Source organism: Ursus maritimus, unplaced genomic scaffold, assembly GCF_017311325.1.
Source record: "Ursus maritimus isolate PB19 unplaced genomic scaffold, ASM1731132v1 scaffold_10, whole genome shotgun sequence".
NCBI lineage: Eukaryota > Metazoa > Chordata > Mammalia > Carnivora > Ursidae > Ursus > Ursus maritimus.
This window is the reverse complement of record NW_024423344.1, coordinates 8,764,955-8,785,368: the sequence shown is the minus strand read 5'-3', so window position 1 is coordinate 8,785,368 and position 20,414 is coordinate 8,764,955. Positions and strand designations below refer to the sequence as shown.

The window sequence follows — 20,414 nt, the reverse complement described above, 5'->3', positions numbered from 1 at the left end:
AAACAAATGCCCAGAGGACATAAGAAATTAAAATACTGAACGTTAAGTTTGGACAAATATATCTGCAAACAGTCTTTAGCCAATTATGTACTCTATTTAGCACAGAAATTACTATGTTTTATATCTCTCTACATACATAGGTGCCAAGTGTGTAGATCTCTTTTTAACTAGACTCTTTACCTTTGCAAGGTCTTCCTCTATGACATCATTTCTCATTTGAGCAGCATCCAATTGAGTATAAAATCGAGCACCAATCATGGGCATGATGTCATTTACACTTCGCATCCTGTTTTGGTCAGTCAACAAATACCTGCCAAAAATAAAGAAGAATCACTTGAATGACAAACATGTAATTTAAAAAACAACATAACTCACAAGCACATAGCTGCTGCTGCTGCCATCACATTAGTGTACATAAATTTGAAAACATTATTTCATGCAAGTCAAGTTCACTTTTAAGGTGTAATGATTTCTCTGGAAATTTGAGGAGCCAAAAGAAGAAACAGTCTCTTTCTCTATATTTTTGCTATTATAAAAATGAGAAAGGCAAGTTGAGTTAGGGTTATACTTAACCATTTCCATTCTCAAACCCTTCCTTACAATAGTGGGGCATGAAAAGACTGTTACAAACTTTTTTGAAGGCGTAAAACGGCGGGTGGTTGTAGCTGAAGGGATTTTTCCATTGCTCTGCAAAATAATTTTTGAACTAAAACTGGGTCATCAATTTTGATAAATCAAACAAGGGTCAACTTTTGAGGAAGCTGCCTTCTACTCTGCAACTTCATTTACCAGTTGTCATGGTATATTTATTCTGAGAAATCTTCATGAACTAACATACATCAGAAGAGACCAATTCAGTTTCTTCTACCATAATAACTGAGGCAGAAAAATACTACATTTCGAAAAGCTACCTGCTTAGAATACAAAGATGACCATGCCCTGTTGCTGCCTATCCTGACAGGTGAGCCATTTCCTAACCATTCTCATTAAAGGAGCCTCCCCCCCCGCACACTCTGCTTATAATTCTATCTAATTTTCTTCATAGCACTTAGCACTACCTGCAAACACCTTATTTGTTTACATGTTTGTTACCTCCTCACCATTAGGGTGGGGATTTTGTTCATCTTGTTCAAAGTATCTTCAGCACCTGGCACAGAATAGGCATTCTTTTGTTGAATAAAACACTCCTGTGGATAATCTATGTCTTAGCTATTTATCTGTAATTACTGACAAATTTATATCTAACTACTTGGAAGTTATTACAAGCTTTGTGACTTTGGCAAGTTACCTTACCTCTCCATGCCTCAGTTTTGTCATCTCTAAAATGGAGCTAATTTATAGGGTTATTGGGAAAATTAATTAATTTGCATCAGTTCAAAAGTGCCTGATACACGGTTTGTTGCTCTATAAAGTTGTTATTAGTTCGTATGAAAGTACGGCTTTTTTATTTACATTTTATTAGACAAAATTTCAAACATTTATGAAAGTAGATAGAATAATATAATGAATGTCCATGTACCCATCACCCGGTTTTGACAATTATTAACATATGGCTAGTTTGTTACATTTATATCCTTTACTCTAAGTTTCTAAAAAGAAAATTTGGAGATTAATACTTGAGATTATTTAAAACATCCTAGATGTTGCAAATTAAGGCTAGGAATCACTGCTGTGAAAATATATAAAACAAATATTTTCATTTGAAAGAGCAGTCATCTGATTATTAATAGGAACACTGGGCAACCACTGGCTTCCAAGGCTCTGTCACGAGCAGGACATTTACGCTAGTATAACAAAGCACAGAAGGGCAGCCGCATCCTCTAACCCTCAATTCCATATCCAGGGCTAGTCCAAAAAGAAACTCAATCATCCAAGACTACACAGAAAAATCAGAAGGAATAGCTGAAAACTAAGACACTGAAAAGGATCAATATGCTCCAACTGCTTCTAGAACAGAATAGGAAAAATGTCAAAAGATAGCCCAGCATCTGTTCTCTAGAATAATTCAGAATAAGAGTTATGGTTGTCCACCCTCTGGAATTCCCCAATGTTAGATGTATCTTAGACAGGTGTGTGTCTAAGTCCCTCTGTGGTGACCGTACTCCACAACAGGTTTCTATTAAGTCACATACATTTCAAGCCTATACTCAAGGACTACTTGAGAGTCTGAAGATACTGGAGAAGAAGCAAAGGGACCTTTATGAACATGCTTTTCTGGAATGAATGTTTTGGCCACAGAGTCTGTAACTGGATTGCATCTAACTTTTATTTATGACAGCTTTCAGAGAGATACCGAGCACTCCCTAGAGCAGCCCTGTCTACAGAACTTTCTCAGATTATGGGATGTATTAGCCAGAAGCTACATGTGTCTTTCGAGCTCTTGAAATGTGGCTAGTGCAACTGAAGAACTGATTTATTTTATTTCAATTTAAACTTAAAAGGTTTATGTAGGTAGTGGATACCAATGCAACTTGAGAGGCCAAATGTTTAAAACATCAATAACCAAACACATTGGTATATGAATTTATTCAAAGAAATATACACTTAACAATAAAGAAATTAAAAGTTGTTTAACTTGTGTTATGCCTGATTTTGAATAGTAAGAACTAAAATAGAATTACTATTAAAAGGCCTTTATGAAAAAGCTGTCTTATCTCATATGATCATTACATACATTTAATCATATAGTAAAACTTACAAAATCAGATTCTTCAGGTCAGAGGAGTAGTTGATTGTCACCAGTTCCATGGCTTTCTGTAAATTCTCTCGCTGAATTCCTGCCAAAGAGTTGCAAGCCAAAGCCAACACAACTTTTCCTAATGATATCAGATCTGCTTGCTGACATGAAAGAATAAATGTAACTTTTAATTTTTATTTTATAGGTACAAATGTAATACACTGACACTACTGCTGGCACCTTTACAAAAAAGCTACAGAACTCCCAGCACAGGGTTCTCAAATATTGGTGCTCAGAGTCACCTGGGAGCTGTAAGATGATTTCTGAGCCTCTCCACCAGTAGGTCTAGGTGAGCAGGCCCAACATTTTTAAAGCACTCAGGTAATTCTGATGAATATAGCTCCAAAAACATTACTCTGAGCAATTCAAACGCTAACTATAGAATTACTGTTTTAAATTTTTTAAAAAAAATTTTTTTATTTAGACAGAGCTGACATTATTACAAGAAATTTAAGGCTGGTTACTATATACTCACTTTACAATGATCATTACAATTTATAATACGCCCCCTTTCACTTTCCATTATACCCAAAATACAGTGGGAGTTTAAAGAATTATTTGAAGAAAAGTTATTCCACTATTCCAAACACAACATACCATTACCTGATTTCAGAATGTTTTTTTAGAACACTGAAAAACGCTGCAAACCCCAATGACATCCTGTCTGCCCTTGTTTCCAAATAGACAATCTTTCCTCATATTATAACAGATCTTTGAGAGCTCTGTAACCACCTGGTATCTATCTATCTATCTATCTATCTATCTATCTATCTATCTATCTATCTATCTGTTTTTTTAAGATTTACCACTCTGAGGCTTTCATTCTAAAAGGATTTTCAAAAGACAACTAGCTGAATTGAGGTAAGCTCTCTATTACCTATTATAACTCCAGGAAACAGAATGTTATCCAAAGTGGCTCTACTTGGCAGGTAAACTATTAATAACTATATGCCTAGGAGAATGGAATAGCTCAGAGTTAAATACAATTATCTGAAGTAATTTCGATAGAAAACTTCTATAGATCTTCAAGATCTGAGAACTGATCTGAATTACTGGATACATTTACTGAATACTGGTTTAGTATAAAGAGTTTTCAAATCTAGCTATACATTAAAATCACCTGAGGAGCTTAAAAAAAAAAAAAATCACTCTGTGACCATCCCTTTACCCCAATTCTGGTGTTACCAGTCTGGGGTAAGATCTAGGTATTAGTATTTTTCACAGTTTCCACAAGAGTTCTGGTATGCAGCCAGGGTTGAGAACCACTGGTTTTGTGGAATGTTTATAAATGGTATAGTTGCAAAATAGGCGAATATTGGAAGGCAGTCACTAATGAAACTTTAGCACTATACAGCTATCCTTAACATTTTACCTAAATAATAAAGTATAAAGAAGAAGTCAAACTCCATTACTAAAATAACATCAAAAAATCCAAAATCAAAAATTCATCCAAAACTAGCATTTATGAATCTGACACTTTGAACATGAGATCCTATAACCAGTGGAAAAATGGATTAGAAAAACTACTTTGAATCTATCAGAATAAGAGATGCCAAGGATTCATGTCAAAGAAACTTTTTACAACTTCATCTGTGGTACAGAGTTAGGAGCCCAGAAAGGCAGGAGGGGAAGTGGCATGGGAGGGAGCACTATTACTGTTGCCATCATTTCTGTTCTCTGGAAGGCACGGCCATGAACGAACTCAAAAAGGATTCTCCTCAATCATTCTCAAGGTCAAGTAAAAATAGTCCAAGTTATAGTAATGAAAACATAAAAATGTGGGTCAAGAGAAATCAGTACATGTAAATGCTAAATGTAAATTTCTGTGTTTCAATCCCATATCCTCAGCAAAGCATACTGAAGGTTGCTATTAGTTATCAAGTATTTGAGCAGCATGTACCAACATACAGCCTCCCAACACTTAAAACAAAAGAATTTCCAGTTTAGCTCCACCCTGAATTGATGCTGTAACTAAACCTCCCACCTAGAACATTCCAGTACTCCCTATTATGAGACAGGAAAACAAAAGTCCAAGATAGCTGAAGGACTGGATGGGTTTTGAAAATAAAAACATCTGATTTTAAGTACATCCCACCACCTTTCTAAAGCTGACTCAAGGTGGGAATACCCACTTTTAGAAATAAAGTATACATGTCACATATTCCAGATTAAATTAGAACTGATTTTATTTTAACTAAGAGGTTAATGAAGTCCTGCTTAATTAAGAGAGTTAAACATCATAAAAGCTCAGTAACTCTCCTTTCCTTATTTGCCAGCTAAATAATTTTCCATTTGTTATTTTGCTTCTTACCTCCATCTGGTTTTTCCCCCCATTTGTTGAATTCTGGAGGTTTTCCCCCCACTCATTTTCAGTTTCTTCCTGATTCTTGATTTCTTGATTTTTCTCTGATTCTATCTATGGCTCTACTTATGTCCACTTTACTGAAAGTCAGTCTCTATTCACGTGTCTGAAACAGACTATGAAAAATAGACTACAAGAAACAATGCACTCCTTTCTCATGTACCCTCTTCTCTGTAAAATCACAATCCCCCATTGGGACTATCTTTAATTCTCTCCTTTACCTTACTATAAGCTATATGAAAAATCTTCCACACATACATCACCCGCCCCCCAAAAAATAAAGGAAAAAAAAAAAAAGAAGAAGAAAACCCTAGATACCCTTTACTGCTGGAAAATGAAGGGAAGGTGACGGTTGGTTGAAAGCAGCCTGAGTTTATGAATGAAGGCAGTTCCTAACTTACCAATCAATTGTCCCAAATGCGTACTTAAGAGCTGTTTGTTTGGAACTCTAGGATTACTTTTTGTTAAAAAGAGTTGTTTTTCAAGGTAACTACATAACCACTAACATAACTGAAATAATGTACATTCACAAAGAAAAAAGGGAAGATAATACTGCTATGATACCGAAAACCAAAATCACACTAGTCTTATACTAGTAATTAAAAAAAAAAAAAAAAAAAAACAAGAACGTTATTCGGAATAGAGAAGAATGAGAGCGTTAAGGCTGTACTTGTAAGAAAAACAAAACTGTAAGGTATTTCGTTTTTTAATGTGGAGATGGGGTTTCCAGATACTTGGAATCAAGTTAGGTGGCACTGGTTCTAAATAATGTCTAATTTCTCCTCAAAAATTTAATATTATTTTCCTGGATACATGAAGATCGCTAGCATTTCAGTCAATAATCAGTCACTTTTAGAAGCACAGAGATTAGGAAGAAAAATCTCCAGAGCCAATTAGTTCGGCACTAGGTGTAAGAAGATGAGAAGGAAAGTCGCTAAGAACCACCACCCTAGATAAGAAAGAGGGAGCAAATCCCCTTAGGCTGCTGCTAGGGGGAAAAAAGTAGTCAAATTCTTCTGCATGGTGCCCACTAGATGGTGCTACCAACCAGGACAGCTTGGCTGCTGCTGAGTTTGGGCAGGAGCAGAGGGGAAGGAAGAGGTGAAAAGTCTGCATACAAACTCAATGTGATGAGTGGCTCTACTTCTTGGGGACTATACTGTCCCTAGATCTGCAGCAAAAGAAGAGGTTTACACATGAACTGGATTACTAGGCACTACTTAGATGCTACTTCTAATTGTCTTTTCCTTTTTGTTCAGAAATTTTGGCTTATAAGCAAACTAAAATCTTTCAAAGATTTAAACAAAAGAAGTTGAAATGAGAAGGGCAATGAAAAGGTAAAATGTTCTTGTCCTCGTTTCTCCATGTAATTAAGAGATTGTGCCTTACATCAAACCTCTATCAGTTAATAAATGTTCAGAAACACCAAAAATTTCTTACACAAAAAGAATTAACACTGTCTTAAAACAGCACCTGCATATCCTCCAAAAAATGTGAAGTACTACAATAATGAATGATATGAAATAATTACAGAGCCACGTTACTTGCACAGAGCAATCAAGGCAAAAGCAACTACACTTAACGTTCTCTGCGGAGATAGGGTCTTATTCTCCTATACCTTATACTAATGAAGAAGTATGAATTCATATAAACAGTGAAAAACATAAAAGGGGCCTAAGTCTACACTATTATTATGATTAGACTAGAACCAAATTCTGATTATATACAAGAAGGGAGTATGCAAAAGCAAAAATTATTTAGAAAATGGCAATACAACGATATTCCTTCGAAAATACTTCTAAAAGTTTTGGATTGGTAGTGGGACAATATCTAAAAGTAAAAATAACAGCTATTTTAACACATTAAAGAAATGAAAAAAAGGAAAATGTCATTTAATATAACTTATTCAACTAATTAATCTGTTTTAATCTATGCCAAAGACAAATTTCCTCATCACATAAATACATTTTCATTTGAACAGTTAGTCTTTGACACTGTCATTAACTTTCTATATTCCCACTTATAAGGACTCTACACTACATTACACCACAGTGATTAAGAAACACATGTTCAAAGTTGGCATAGAGACACCCCCAGAATTAACTGAAATCTAGACTTAAAACCCCAAAAACACCTTAAAATAAACAAAATTTGTCTTAAAAGAAAATCAAGCCTTAAATTACTAAGTAAGTATCTATGTTCATTCTTACTCACCTGGTATTGAGCCATTAATGCCAATGGATTATTATTCTGACTGTTATCAAACGTTAAAACATCAAAAACTCCAACACAATTTACTCGCAACCTTCAAAGACCAGAGAATTTAAAGAAAATGATTAAAATGAGATTTTCTTAAAAATTTAACATTTCCTATAATATTAGGAAGGATCTCAGAATATTATCTAGTCTAACTTCCCCATGTAACCTCTATCAAACACCATTTTAGAGATGAGTTGGAAATTAAGACTCATAAATACTGACAGGCCTGTGCTGTTATAGAAGCCCGAAACTGATAAATCCAGGAGTATAACTCACATCTTTGACTACCAGGCCGTCTTTTCACCACCTAAACTGCTTCTTTATTAGTTATTCATGAAAGAGAACTAATTAGCTTTCTAACATTTGCTGAAGATGTATTAGGCACCACTCACATGTATTAATCATTCAATTTGACATGTATTAATCATTCAATCCTCTCAATAACCTTATGAGACAGGTACCCTATAAATGTGGAACAGATAATAACAGTACCTGCCTTACAAGGCTGTTGCATACACAGAAGTTACATAACTTGCTCAGGGATCATGTAGATAGCAACTAACAGACTTAGGATATGATGAACCCAGATAATCAGGTACCAGATCTTGAGCTCTTTATGCTATGCTGTCCAAGATAACTTTCAAAATTACAGCAATTCAAATAAAACTCTGGTGAAGTCAAGGGCTGTTACTTAACTTTGTTAGCAGTGGTTCTCAAAGCATGGGACCCAGTGAGCAGCAACAGCATCACCTAAGAACTTGCTGGAAATGTAAATTCTCAGGCCTACTGAATGAGAACTCCGGGGTGGAGCCCAATAAGTGTGCTTATTAATGAGGCCTCCAGGTAATTCTGTTTCATGCTACAATCTGAGAACCATGGTTACACATAGAAAAGGTATATTGATATTATGTCTACATCCCCCAACCCTAACTATATATACCTCCCAAACCCTTACAAGATTCTTGGTTAATAAGCAGCCATTTTATTAAGAATTCAACATTTTTTTTTTAAACTTACAAAAATGAACTCAAAGTCACAGCAGTTGCTCTGGATGGAATACATGAAAAGGTAAAATTAAAACAAATCATGTTTTGTTTACTAAACTGTCATAGGTCAGATGCTCAATAAAGCCAAAACTCAAAATGCTAGTACCTTGTTTTGCCAGTTATCAGAATCTTTGTTGGGTCCATAACTCGACACGCCAAACCTGCTGTGTGAATGGTACGCAATGCAGAGCTCAGTTGGACAATATATGCCCAAATAAGAGATTCTGGCAATAATCCTGCGTGCTGTCTGGGCAATGGTCCATCGTGTTGACCTACAAAACAAAAATGATACCTTTTAAATAACCAACTAAAAGACTAAAACATTCAAACCTCAACTAACAACAACAACAAAATTCAAGTATCATGGCACAATTTGTCAATTTATTTACTGATTTTAAAGATTTTATTTACTTGAGACAGAGAGAGAGAGAGCACAGAGGGAGAGTGAGAGGGAGAAGCAGACTCCCCACTGAGCAGGGAGCCTTGAAGTAGAACTCAGTCCCAGGACCCTGGCATCATGACCTGAGCTGAAGGCAGACACTTAACCAACTGAGCCACCAGGTGCCCCACAACTTGTCAATACATACATATATGTATATGTATGTATGTATATATATATTTAGTCTATTAGTAAAAAATTAAGAGACAAACCCCAATTTCCTATTTATGAGATTATACATTTCTACTGTCAGCAGCAGCAGAGCTCTCAATGAAATGCTCTTTTCTACGACCATTGTAATTACTGAACAATAAACAAAATTATTTAAAGAATTTATATTTAATTGTGAATCAAATAAATGTAAATTCTGAATAAATTCAGGAATAGCGAAGATTATTATTTTATTTAAAATAATCCTAGCCTATATTATTGTTTAGGCAGGTGAGAACTGTTCATTCTGTGGCTTGAAAGAAAAATAAAAGTCTCTACCATCATTTATACTGAATTATTTTCTTATTCTCCATAAAGTGCACAGCCTCCTCTCTTACAGCTGTGTCAGTTAGACAGGATGGTATCCAACTCATAAAAATATTAACGTTAAACACTGAATATCACTTATGTCTAACAATGAAAGAAAAATAATCCGATCTACCATGAGTAATCATTTTGATTCTATCAGCTTTTTTTTTTTTTTTTTTGAGAGAGAGAGAGAGAGAGAGAGGAAGAGAGAACAGGCACACAAGCAGGGGTGGGAGGGAGTTGGGGGCAGGGAAGACAGAGGGAGAGGGGGAGAGAATCTTAAGCAGACTCCATGCCCAGACCAGAGCCCGATGAAGGGCTCGATCTCATGACTCTGAGATCATGACTTGAGCCAAAATCAAGAATTGGGCCCTTAGCCGACTGAGCCACCCAGGCACCCCTCAATTCTTGTTTAAGTATTTCTTGATACTATTTCCTGGGTCACTGTTAATCCTTAAATCAGTGGAAAAGAGCCACATAAATGTAACAGATTTTTTAATTATTTCAGGGAATATAACCTTATAAATTCAAGTGTAAATTTTTTGTGAATGAGGTATAAAAGCGAAACCGTTGAATGGTCAATTATGGAGATAATAAAGAGAAATCTGTGGCTTGGGATAACATTTCCAAGAAAAAGCAAATACAAAATTCAAAAACTACTTTCCCTCAATTTAGACACACTGAAGACAATACAATCTGGAAAACAGTGTTAAATCACTCAAAAAGTGGCTCTAGTGATACATGCCAAGACGTTGTCAAAGATGACTATGAAAAGTTTAAATAAAACTACTTAATAAATGTGGTAATAAGGAAAAAAGAGTATTTACAGCAAACACAGTGCTTGCTTACTCTGCCAGATTCTATCTTAACCTTTATATTGTTAACAACAGCAGAGATTACTTGACCCACCTTGTCCCATTTTAAACCTCTCATCAAAACCCCTATAATATAGTATGATGATCACATATTATTCCCATTTTCTAAATTAGTGTATTTCTTACAATATGTAATCTTTTACTTTGTACCAAGCTAAATTAAATAGTATAAGAAAACATTAGACTTCTATCTATGTCTCTCCAAAAGTTTATACACACACTTTTTTTTCTTTTAGTATGCACAATAGGAAAACCAATGATTGCCTTGTATTAGAAATTGCTACAAATTAAAGTATATATAGTATATCCAGGGAAATTACTACTTTTCAAGTGATATTTTCAAATATCAGAAAAAGGAATGATTCCTGTGAAAATAGAAACATAATATATCAAATAATCAGTCAACACCAAAAATAAAGATTAAAAAACAAACAAACAAACAAACTAGAAAGGAGTGCTATAATCAGTGGTTCTCAACAGGGGTCAATTCTACTCCCTAGGTAACATTTGGCAATGTATGGAGATATTTTTGGTGTTGCTACTGGAGAACGGGCTTGCTACTGGCATCTAGAGGGTAGAGACCAGGGACGCTGCTTAACATGCTGGAATGCACAGGACAGCCCCCACAAAATCATTATCCAGCCCTAAATGTCAACAGTGCTGAGGTTGAGAAACCCAGCTATAAATTAAAGCCAACAGTCATCTCACAGGTGTTACTACTAAAATAAACTTGAACAACTACAGCTATATTCATCTATAGGAAAAGTTATACCACATCCCCTTCAACAAAATTATGTATGTGTCTACAGATGACATGGCAAAAGGAAAAAAAATGACCACACCATATGACCAGATTTTTAACGTGAAACAGCCATGTAACCACAGCTTTCTTCTTCCAACTGTCAGAAAGCAAAGTTACAAGTAAACAGAAGTAATATATTTTTATCCACAATTAAGAGTCCTTAAAGGAGTCACAATCCAAAAGATACTATAATGTGGACTCACATCTTCCTTCCTCCTTAATTTCTCTCAGTATGTATTCAAGAAAATCTTTAAAAGATTAAAAACCATAGTAAAAAATGCAGTGGTTTTTCCACTGTACTTCAATAATAAACATTTTTTTAAAAGAATTCAATGCTTCTTTCCTGTCCCCAAACAAAAAAATAATACTTACATTTTCCTTCCCCAAATACGTAAGTTAATTAACAGACATCTCAAAATGGACCTTTTACTTTGAAGCTATTTTACCCTTTAATAAACACTTATTAGAACATAATTACAATATTTTTGTTCTTTGCAGTATTTGAACTATAAATATGGGAAAGGGGCAAAAAAAGAAAATATTCCCTGCTTAAGTAAATGTTACTGAGAACTTATTTTGAAGACTAATTCCTTAAGTAACATGGAGTCTTACCTTTTAAAAAAAAGCATTTGTTTAGGGAAATCATTTCAAAAATGATATATAGTCACACTGGACTATGAGTCATTAAATTATAATCAGAAAATATATAACTTAGGGGGGAAAATACTTATAATAAATGAAAGATGCAATGACACAAAATGATAAAAGGAAAAGGAAATGATGTGACAGGAAGCCAAAAAACAAAACAAAACAAAAAACCAAGCCTGGAAAGAAATATATGAAGAGATGATAACGGTTGTGCTTTGGGCAGTGAAGCACCAGGTATCATTTTTCAAACTGTCTTTCTTTAGAAAGCACTGTATTTTTAAAAGAAAAAAAAAGTGTTTAAGAGGCAAAAACTTTTGGGACGCCTCGGTGGCTCAGTCATTAAGCGTCTGCCTTCGGCTCAGGGCATGATCCTGGCGTTCTGGGATCGAGCCCCACGTCAGGCTCCTGGGAGTCTGCTTCTTCCCCTCCCACTCCCCCTGCTTCTGTTCCCTCTCGCTGGCTGTCTCTCTCTGTCCAGTGAATAAATAAAATCTTTAAAAAAAAAAAAAAAGAGGCAAAAACTTTTATCATATTCTGTTATTGAGATTTCAGATACCTCCAAGAGTCTTTCACACCCCATCTTCATCTCAGTCTATACACACAATACACTATTTCCCAGCTGGTTATGGGCTGACTTCTATTCTTTGAGACATTTCTTTTTAAAATGCACTATGATTACAGGGACAAATCTACATGCATTTTAAAATACAAAACTACTCTTCCAAAGAGCAAAATATTTGTCAAAATAAAGCGTGCCTGCATCTTTTTCTTACCCCATTTTCTCTTTGTGAAATAGGCATCAGCATTGGGGTCATTAAAGTGTCTGCTCATCATAGTCTCTCCTCCAGCATGGAAATCATATGCAAACACAAGAGCTTAAAATAAAACACAAACACTCATTACTGCAATCTGCCTTCAAATAATGAAGCCCACAGGCAGAAAGACAAGTACAAATTACTCACAAGGCTCTGCAAATGCTTTAGTGGTAAATACTTCACGCAAGGTTACAATATTTGAGTGCTGAATTTTTTTCCACATATCAACCAACACCATGCACTTCGTGTTAACAAGACGAAAACCTGAAAAAGAAAATCTTTTCTACTAAACTGTAAATGACATCTCCCCTTTATTCCATCAGAAATGTGCAGAAAAAGCCATGTTCTATATTATTTATGAGCTAGTAATTTCCAAATGAAATAAAAAATTTATTTATTATTCTTTAAACTTTCATATTAAGTAAACAAATATATGCAGGAATGTTTCAGTAATCCTAGCCTCAATAACATGCTTCGAAAAGAGGGTAATTTATCTTCCTTACCATGTATCCTCCGAAGGCAATATGGCAGATCATCTTTGCTATTTACAGCTTTGTAGCAAGATGTAATGTATCCAAAATTACTTGATTTCTGTATCCGGTTCGGTGGTGGCAGTGGTTCTAGAGGAAATAGGCTATGGTAGCTGTCAACTTCTGTAGGGACTGCTAGAGTAATTCATAGGAAGACAACTTTAACTTGCTAATATTCATCAATCTCTCAGAGTAATAAAGAAATCCAACCTACCATAAACCACCACTATCAAAACATACTTTTGAATTCTGGAAATGTCAACATTCATAACAATTCTATAAAACAAACTGGTTTCACTATCAATAAAAATAGGCATTATAAAACAATGAAAGAACAACCAGATTTCATACACTCGAAAACATCTTTATCTCATAGCACAATACAACTCTTTGTTTCTCAGCTATTAGAAACAATTTGTGTAATCACTAAAAGATGTTAAACATTTCCGATTCTGATGTTGAATAAAAATCAAGATAGATTTTGCTTCTTTAAACATTTTAGTTTACACAAAATATATTTAGACAGTGGTGTTAAGCTTATATAAATTCTTGTTTTTCAAAGCATAAAGAAATTCAAAAACAAGCAACATTAAATTGGAGAGTGTATATATATAATATGTTTGTATGTATATGTACGTATAAATATGGCAATCTATCAAAACTTTCAACCATGGGGCAGAATAACACAATTTTAATTCCTAGCAAAATATAACAGAAAGAAAATAAAAACAACTTTACCATCATGCTTTCCATGTTCCTCAAAGTAAGAAAAATTATGTTTAAAAATAATCAGGATAATGCGTTGGAATTTGCTCATGATACTCTCGTTAGGCCTTAAAAAAACTCTTATCTTGAATTTTGAATCCTAATTTGTTTCTTCTTATAAAGACTAAATGTATTCAGTAGCTGGTTTCTCTATAGAGTATAGTCAATTTCTTTTCCCTTCTTTATCGCTATTTTCTAGAACAAGCATGTATCAGTTTTACAATCCAAAAGGACAAGAGTTTTTTAATACTTCACATACAATCAAATTATATTTTCCAACTGGACAGCTTCCATTCTGTTAAATATCTTGAATGACTCAGGAATGCTCATGATATTTCAAATGAAAAGCAAGCTAAGTGAACATGCAGAATATGCAACAGAAAATCATCTAGAAAGGAATACAACAAACACTTCAACAATTGTAACCTCTGAGTGGGAGGATTTTTATTCTCTTCTTTGCACTATTCCATACTTGCCAAACTTGTTACAAAAAATATGTTTAACACTATTTATTTCTTATTTTTATTTTTTATTAGAGAGAGAGAGCGAAAAGAGTGCACATGCAAGCAGGGAGGGGAGAGGGAGAGCAGAGGGAGAGGGAGAGAATCTTAAGCAGGCTCCACACTGAACACAGAGCCCAACACAGGGCTTGATCTCACAATCCTGCAGTCATGACCTGAGGCGAAATCAAGAGTCAGACACTTAGCCAACGGAGCCACCCAGGCACCCCCGTTTAACACTATTTTTAAAACATAGCAATAAATCTCCTTTAAAAAACTCACAGAAAAAAACAATAATCTTTGACTTATGACTGTTAAGAAATACATGTGAAACCCTCGTAAGAAACTGTCATTCCAGAAGACAGGTTCAAAATAACCCCACCTGTCTTTGCTAAATTCTTACATTCACCATCTCTTAGTTTTTGAAACCATATGAGACAGAACCCTCTATTTCATAAGTAAGGAAAATAAGGATCACACATCTAGAGAGGGAGCTGGGATGCAAACTCAGCACTCTGATTCTATAGTCGTGTGCTCTTAACCACCAGACAGCATTCTGGCCATACTACAAAACAAACACTGATTCAATCTAACTTTCAAAACAAGGTCAAGTGGCACGTTCTTCTGAAATGAAGCAGTACAAGGGAGGTATACACACAAGGGAATATAGCTGTAACTTTTGCCCATTCATTACTTTAATGATCAGTGTAATTTCCACATACAAATGATAAATAAATTTTGTTTCCTGGTTATTTCATGAGGAGCATCTAATAAGAGGAAGTCATTAATTTCAAAATACTAAAAATGTAATGAGTGCCTACTATGTAGTAGTGAACCCATATTAATGAAATATGGGTTCTTATCAAGATGCTTACAAAAAAAAAACAAACAACAGAGATTGCTATAAAAGATAATACAGTACAAGGAAAATAGCTATGAAACAAGTACAACTCACCACGGCACTGGTCCTTAAACTTTAGCACCCCTCAGAATCATAGAGAGGCTTGTTAATATACAGTTTGCTGGGTCCCATGCCCAATGTTTATTTAGTAGGTCTAAAGCAGGACCCAAGAATTTGCAATTATAACAAGTTTCCAAGTGATAATGAAAAGACGCTACTGGGTCAGGACCACATTTTGAGAACCACTACACATGGAAACAGAAGGGAGAAGGGCGCCATACCCAAGGATACTAGGAAAGATCTAACAGAAGATTTGGTACATATACCAGAAACTGAAGGATGAGACTGCTTTCAGTGAGCTAAAATGAGTTGAAAAGAGTGCTTTGCTTTATGGTGAGGGAGTGAAGAGAACCACCACCACCACCAAGGCTTGAATGTGTACACTATGTTCAGGAACTGTGAAATCTCATGTGGTGGGAGAACAGCGTATATCACAGAGGAGGTGCAAAGTGGAGAAAAAGCTGAGAGAGTTATGTTGGGATTGGATCAGAGGGAAATTTCAATGCTATGCTAAGGACTTGAAACTCACTATGCCAAGCAGTGGTACTCATAGCATCAGTGTGACAAAGAGTGAGTGAGGGACACAATCAACTAAAAATCTTACACTCTTAATTCCTTTATCCCTATTTGTACTTTCAAACAAGGCATGTTGAATTCTCTACATTATAGGAGGAAAAAAATATCAGTGAAAAACTAGGCACTATCCAAAGGATACCCTTTCAGTGTCTTATTCTGACGCTGTGAGAGATATTTTACACCCTTGTAAACTATATGTAGATAACTACTAGCACTGCACAGTAACTCCTGTCCTCCTCTATGAAAAAGCCAGTGTGCACATTCATTTCAACAGTCCTGCTCTGTAAGTCTTATAAACAGTTTCTCATGACTTAAATAAAATCTTCAAAATGCTTATTTTTATGTCTGTACATTACGATTTTTACCTTGTTTCACAGTCACCTTTTAACACTATATTTCTCACTCCACTCTGAAATAATCATATGTGGTCTAATATTAACCTTAAAAACCAAATGTTTCCACTGATAGGACTAGTCATTGCTCTTCTGCTCTTTCTTTGTTCCTAGTTCAATTGAACAAATGCACAAAATTAAGTATGAAATAAAGGGAAGTGCCTTATGAATAAAAGGAGATGCCTAAATCACTGTTAAGTAGCAAAAATCAAAGTAAAGAAAATCAACTTGGAGTATGGATGGAGCTGCACTCTTTAGTTCTGCCCCAAGTTTTAGTCTGGGGTCCAATTCCACCAAGTAATATTAAAAATAATGATAAAAAAGGAAAATGTTAGTGTCTTTGCTCTATTCAACCCTACTTCCCCTCAAAGAACATACAGAAGGATAGTTTGGATCTAAGATACTTAATGTCTGAGACTCACTATGGTTTCTCAACTTCAGCACTATGGACTCACTCTTTGTTGTCACAGACTGTTCTGTGTATTGCAGGGTGTTAAGCAACCCACTAGTAGCCAGTAGCACTCCACCACCAGGTGTGACAACCAAAACTGTTCCAAACATTGCCAAATGACCCATGAAGGGGAAAATCATTCTTGGTGGAGAATCCCTGTTCTACAGGAAATAAATTATGATTTCAAAGTTGAGAAGTACTCATCTGGTGGGAGTAAGAAGTATGGAATGGAAAAGGGAGAGAGAAAAAAACAGCAAGACCAAACATTAATAAATGAGCCGACATGAGATGAAGATTAATAGTAAACATAAGACATGAAATAGAGTAGTTAGAGCAGTGACAGGGGAAAAAAAAGTATTTATTAAAATTTATTGAACATGGGGGCACAGAATTGGATTAACCATAACCTTTAGCTTGTGACACTCAAATCACTGGTTCATGTCTGTGCAGGGCCTGCTTTTATTTAGTTAATTATTCTTAATAACATAATAAGCATCTGCAAACTCAGCACTCAAAACAAAAGCTCAGACCTTTACTTTAACTTTCATCTAAATAATGGTTCTTTCTACCAACCTCTGCCTTCCTTTTCTCACTTCTTTCTCTTTTTATAGTTTTATTGCATATAGATATACACATATGCATATACACATACATTCACATAAATGCAAATACGTATTATAATTTTACTTAGCTTTACAAAAAGTTATCATGCTATATGTAGTCTCCTGCAACTAACTTTACTTACTATTACATTACTAAGAGTCTTCTATATTGTTACATGTCAGTGAACTTCATTTAAGTTGCTGTACAATATTCCATTATCTGACAATATCACAATTCATTTGGATTGATCAAAGTTTCTGTTATTTTAAGCAACAATGTCATGGATACCTTACATATTTTGCATTTGAAAATGTATAGGAGTTTCCAGGAAGAGAATTGCTGAATTACAGCATACACAGATACTCAGCTTTAGGAGTTTTCCAGTGTGGTAACAGGTTCACCAATTTATAGTACCAACAGCAATGTACTGGAGAACCTGTGGATCCATATCCTGACACTTTATACGACCAGGCTTTAAAATCGGCAGCCTGGGTTGCTCAGTCAGTTAAGTGTCTGCCTTTGGCTCAGGTCATGATCTCCAGGTCCTAGAACAGAGCCCTGCGTCGGGCTTCCTGCTCAGGAGGGAGTCTGCTGCCCTCTGTCTCTCCCTCTGCTCCTCCCCACTGCTCATTCTCTCTCTCTCAAATAAATAAATATAATCAATCAAGCAATCAATAAATAAATAAGCTATCTTATTTGTATTTTCCCCTAATGATCAATGATGTTCAACATCTTGTCATACATTTATTGGTCATGTGAATTTCCTATTTCTTCACATGCCTATTTGCTATCTTTTGGCCCTTTTTCAATTGAGTTATTTATGCTCTTACTGGATTGTGTTTTTTATATTCTTTGTCAGCTGTGTAAATATCTTCTTCTAGGGTTTTTTTTTTTTTTTTAAGATTTTATTTATTTATTTGACAGAGAGAGAGACAGCCAGCGAGAGAGGGAACACAAGCAGGGGGAGTGGGAGAGGAAGAAGCAGGCTCCCAGCGGAGCAGGGAGCCCGATGTGGGGCTCGATCCCAGGACTCTGGGATCACGCCCTGAGCCAAAGGTAGACACTTAAGGACTGAGCCACCCAGGCGCCCCTAGGTTTTTTCTTTACTCTGAGTATCTTTGGATTGTTTTTAATTCTAATTTAGTAAAATTTTTCAGTATTTTCTTTAAGAGTCAATGATCTTTGTTTTCTGTATAGGAAATCTTTCCCCACTGAAATATTAAATCTATTCACCAAGATTTTACAGTAGGAGTTTTGTTTTGTAAAGTTTCTAAAGTTTTACTTTATACAGTTAAGTTCTTAATCAATTTGGAGTTGATTTTTGGATATGGTTAAAGATAATGATCCAATTTTATCTTTTACCATAAAGAAAACCACTTTTTCCAATGCCATCTTTCCCCACTGACATACCACATCTACCACAGAATGTGTATGGACTCTCTTTAGCCTGGTCCATTAACCAATTTGCCTAACCCAGTGCCCCGTCCCCCATCTACATTATTTTAATTATTACAGACTCAAACTATGCCTCCCTTCCCTCAATACACCCAGATTCTTCATCATCACCTTCAAAGTATCTTGAGTAGTGTTGGCCCTTTACGCTTTGATAAATGTTATCGTATACTATGAAAAGCTCTGTTACGCCATAATATAATTTTAAAAAATAAAGACCAAACTTTGATTAGAAGTTTGGAACTTTCAGGGGCGCCTGGGTGGCTTAGTCATTAAGCGTCTGCCTTCGGCTCAGGGCGTGATCCCAGGGTTCTGGGATCGAGCCCCGCATTGGGCTCCCTGCTCTGCTGGGAGCCTGCTTCTTCCTCTCCCACTCCCCCTGCTTGTGTTCCCTCTCTCTCTGTCTCTCCCTCTGTCACATAAATAAATAAAATCTTAAAAAAAAAAGCAGCAGCAGCTTAGAACTTTCAGCCCTCTCTCCTAACCCCCAGGGAGGACAAAGAAGCTGAAGATTTAGTTCATCACCAAAAGCTAAAGATTTCATCAACCACGCCCACAAAATGAAACTTCAATTAAAACAAAAAAAATTAAAAAAAAAAAAACTAAACGGTGGGATTCAGAGAACTGAACAAGTTGAACACATCGAGGTACAAGGAGGGTGGCACACCTGGAAAGGGTATGGACGTCCCTGTCCCCCATTCCCCATCTCCCACCTTACTTTGCCCTAGACATCTCTTCCATTTGGCTGTTCCTGAGTTATGTATCCTCTATACTAAACCAGCAGTAATACCTAAAGTGAGTCATTCTAGCAAATTACTGAACCAGTGGGGTGGGGGGATGGGGAAGGGGTGGTAGTGGCTGTGGAAACCCCCAAATTTGTAGTTGGCCACACAGAGTGTACATAGCCGGGGTAACCCATTTCAGATGGCATCTGAAGTAGGAGCAGTGCTGTGGGACTGAGCCCTTAATAAATAGCTAGGACACGAAACAGGTGTCAGAAGAATTACAAGTAAAAACAGCTCACATGCTTTGACTGTAATTATACTGAACCTATACATCGGTTTAGAAAACCTGACATCTTAATCATTATGTCTTCCTATTTATCATATAGTATTTTACTCTATTCATCTCACTTAATATCTCTTAATAAGTCTCCCCCATTGAGATCTCACATATCTTTTGCTGCATGCATTCCTAGCTGATAACCTGAAACGACTATAAATAGCATCTTTTCCTTCCATTATATTTTGAAGTTATTGGCTACTGGTCTACAGAAATTTAACTGATATGTATTAATCTTATATCCAGCCATTTCCTAAATTCTATTACAATTTCAAATTATGTCTAATCTACCGTCATATTATTTCTACATGATTGCAATCATAAAGACTGGAAAGGCAAAAATAAACCTATTTAGTTTTCCTCTTTTACCCTAGCTAGGGCCTCAAAGACAATGTTAAATAATTAAGGAAAATTCCAACCTGAAAACCTTAAAGGGTATGACAGATAAGTTCCCTGTCCATCTAAACTGAAAAGACTCGTCTTAAGGCATAATAGCTAGACATATTCCTTTTAATTCTTTAGCAATCAAGAAGATGCACAGTGGACTATGTTGAATCCTTGATTACAACCACATGCTTTGAGATTATCTCTATGGCAAATGTATTCCTACTGCATTATTT

The 20,414-nt window shown here is 35.6% G+C and overlaps 1 protein-coding gene across 11 annotated transcripts in view; it reads right to left on the bottom strand.

Annotated features, from left to right (window-relative positions):
- The window catches only part of PAN3 (poly(A) specific ribonuclease subunit PAN3), a 233,257-nt gene that overhangs the window by 118,350 nt on the left and 94,493 nt on the right, over positions 1 to 20,414 (bottom strand). For 10 of the 11 annotated variants that reach the window (XR_005832278.1, XR_005832276.1, XM_040621849.1 and 7 more), the window contains 7 exons: positions 13,006 to 13,167; positions 12,650 to 12,766; positions 12,461 to 12,562; positions 8,511 to 8,676; positions 7,314 to 7,404; positions 2,699 to 2,838; positions 181 to 310 (listed from right to left, as the gene is read on the bottom strand). Coding sequence is in view for 9 of the 11 variants with exons in the window: in XM_040621849.1 (XP_040477783.1) it covers positions 181 to 310; positions 2,699 to 2,838; positions 7,314 to 7,404; positions 8,511 to 8,676; positions 12,461 to 12,562; positions 12,650 to 12,766; positions 13,006 to 13,167 (908 nt within the window). In the remaining 2 variants the exon portion in view is untranslated. The remainder of the gene's footprint in view (positions 1 to 180; positions 311 to 2,698; positions 2,839 to 7,313; positions 7,405 to 8,510; positions 8,677 to 12,460; positions 12,563 to 12,649; positions 12,767 to 13,005; positions 13,168 to 20,414) is intronic. The other variant, XM_040621787.1, reaches the window with a different exon arrangement.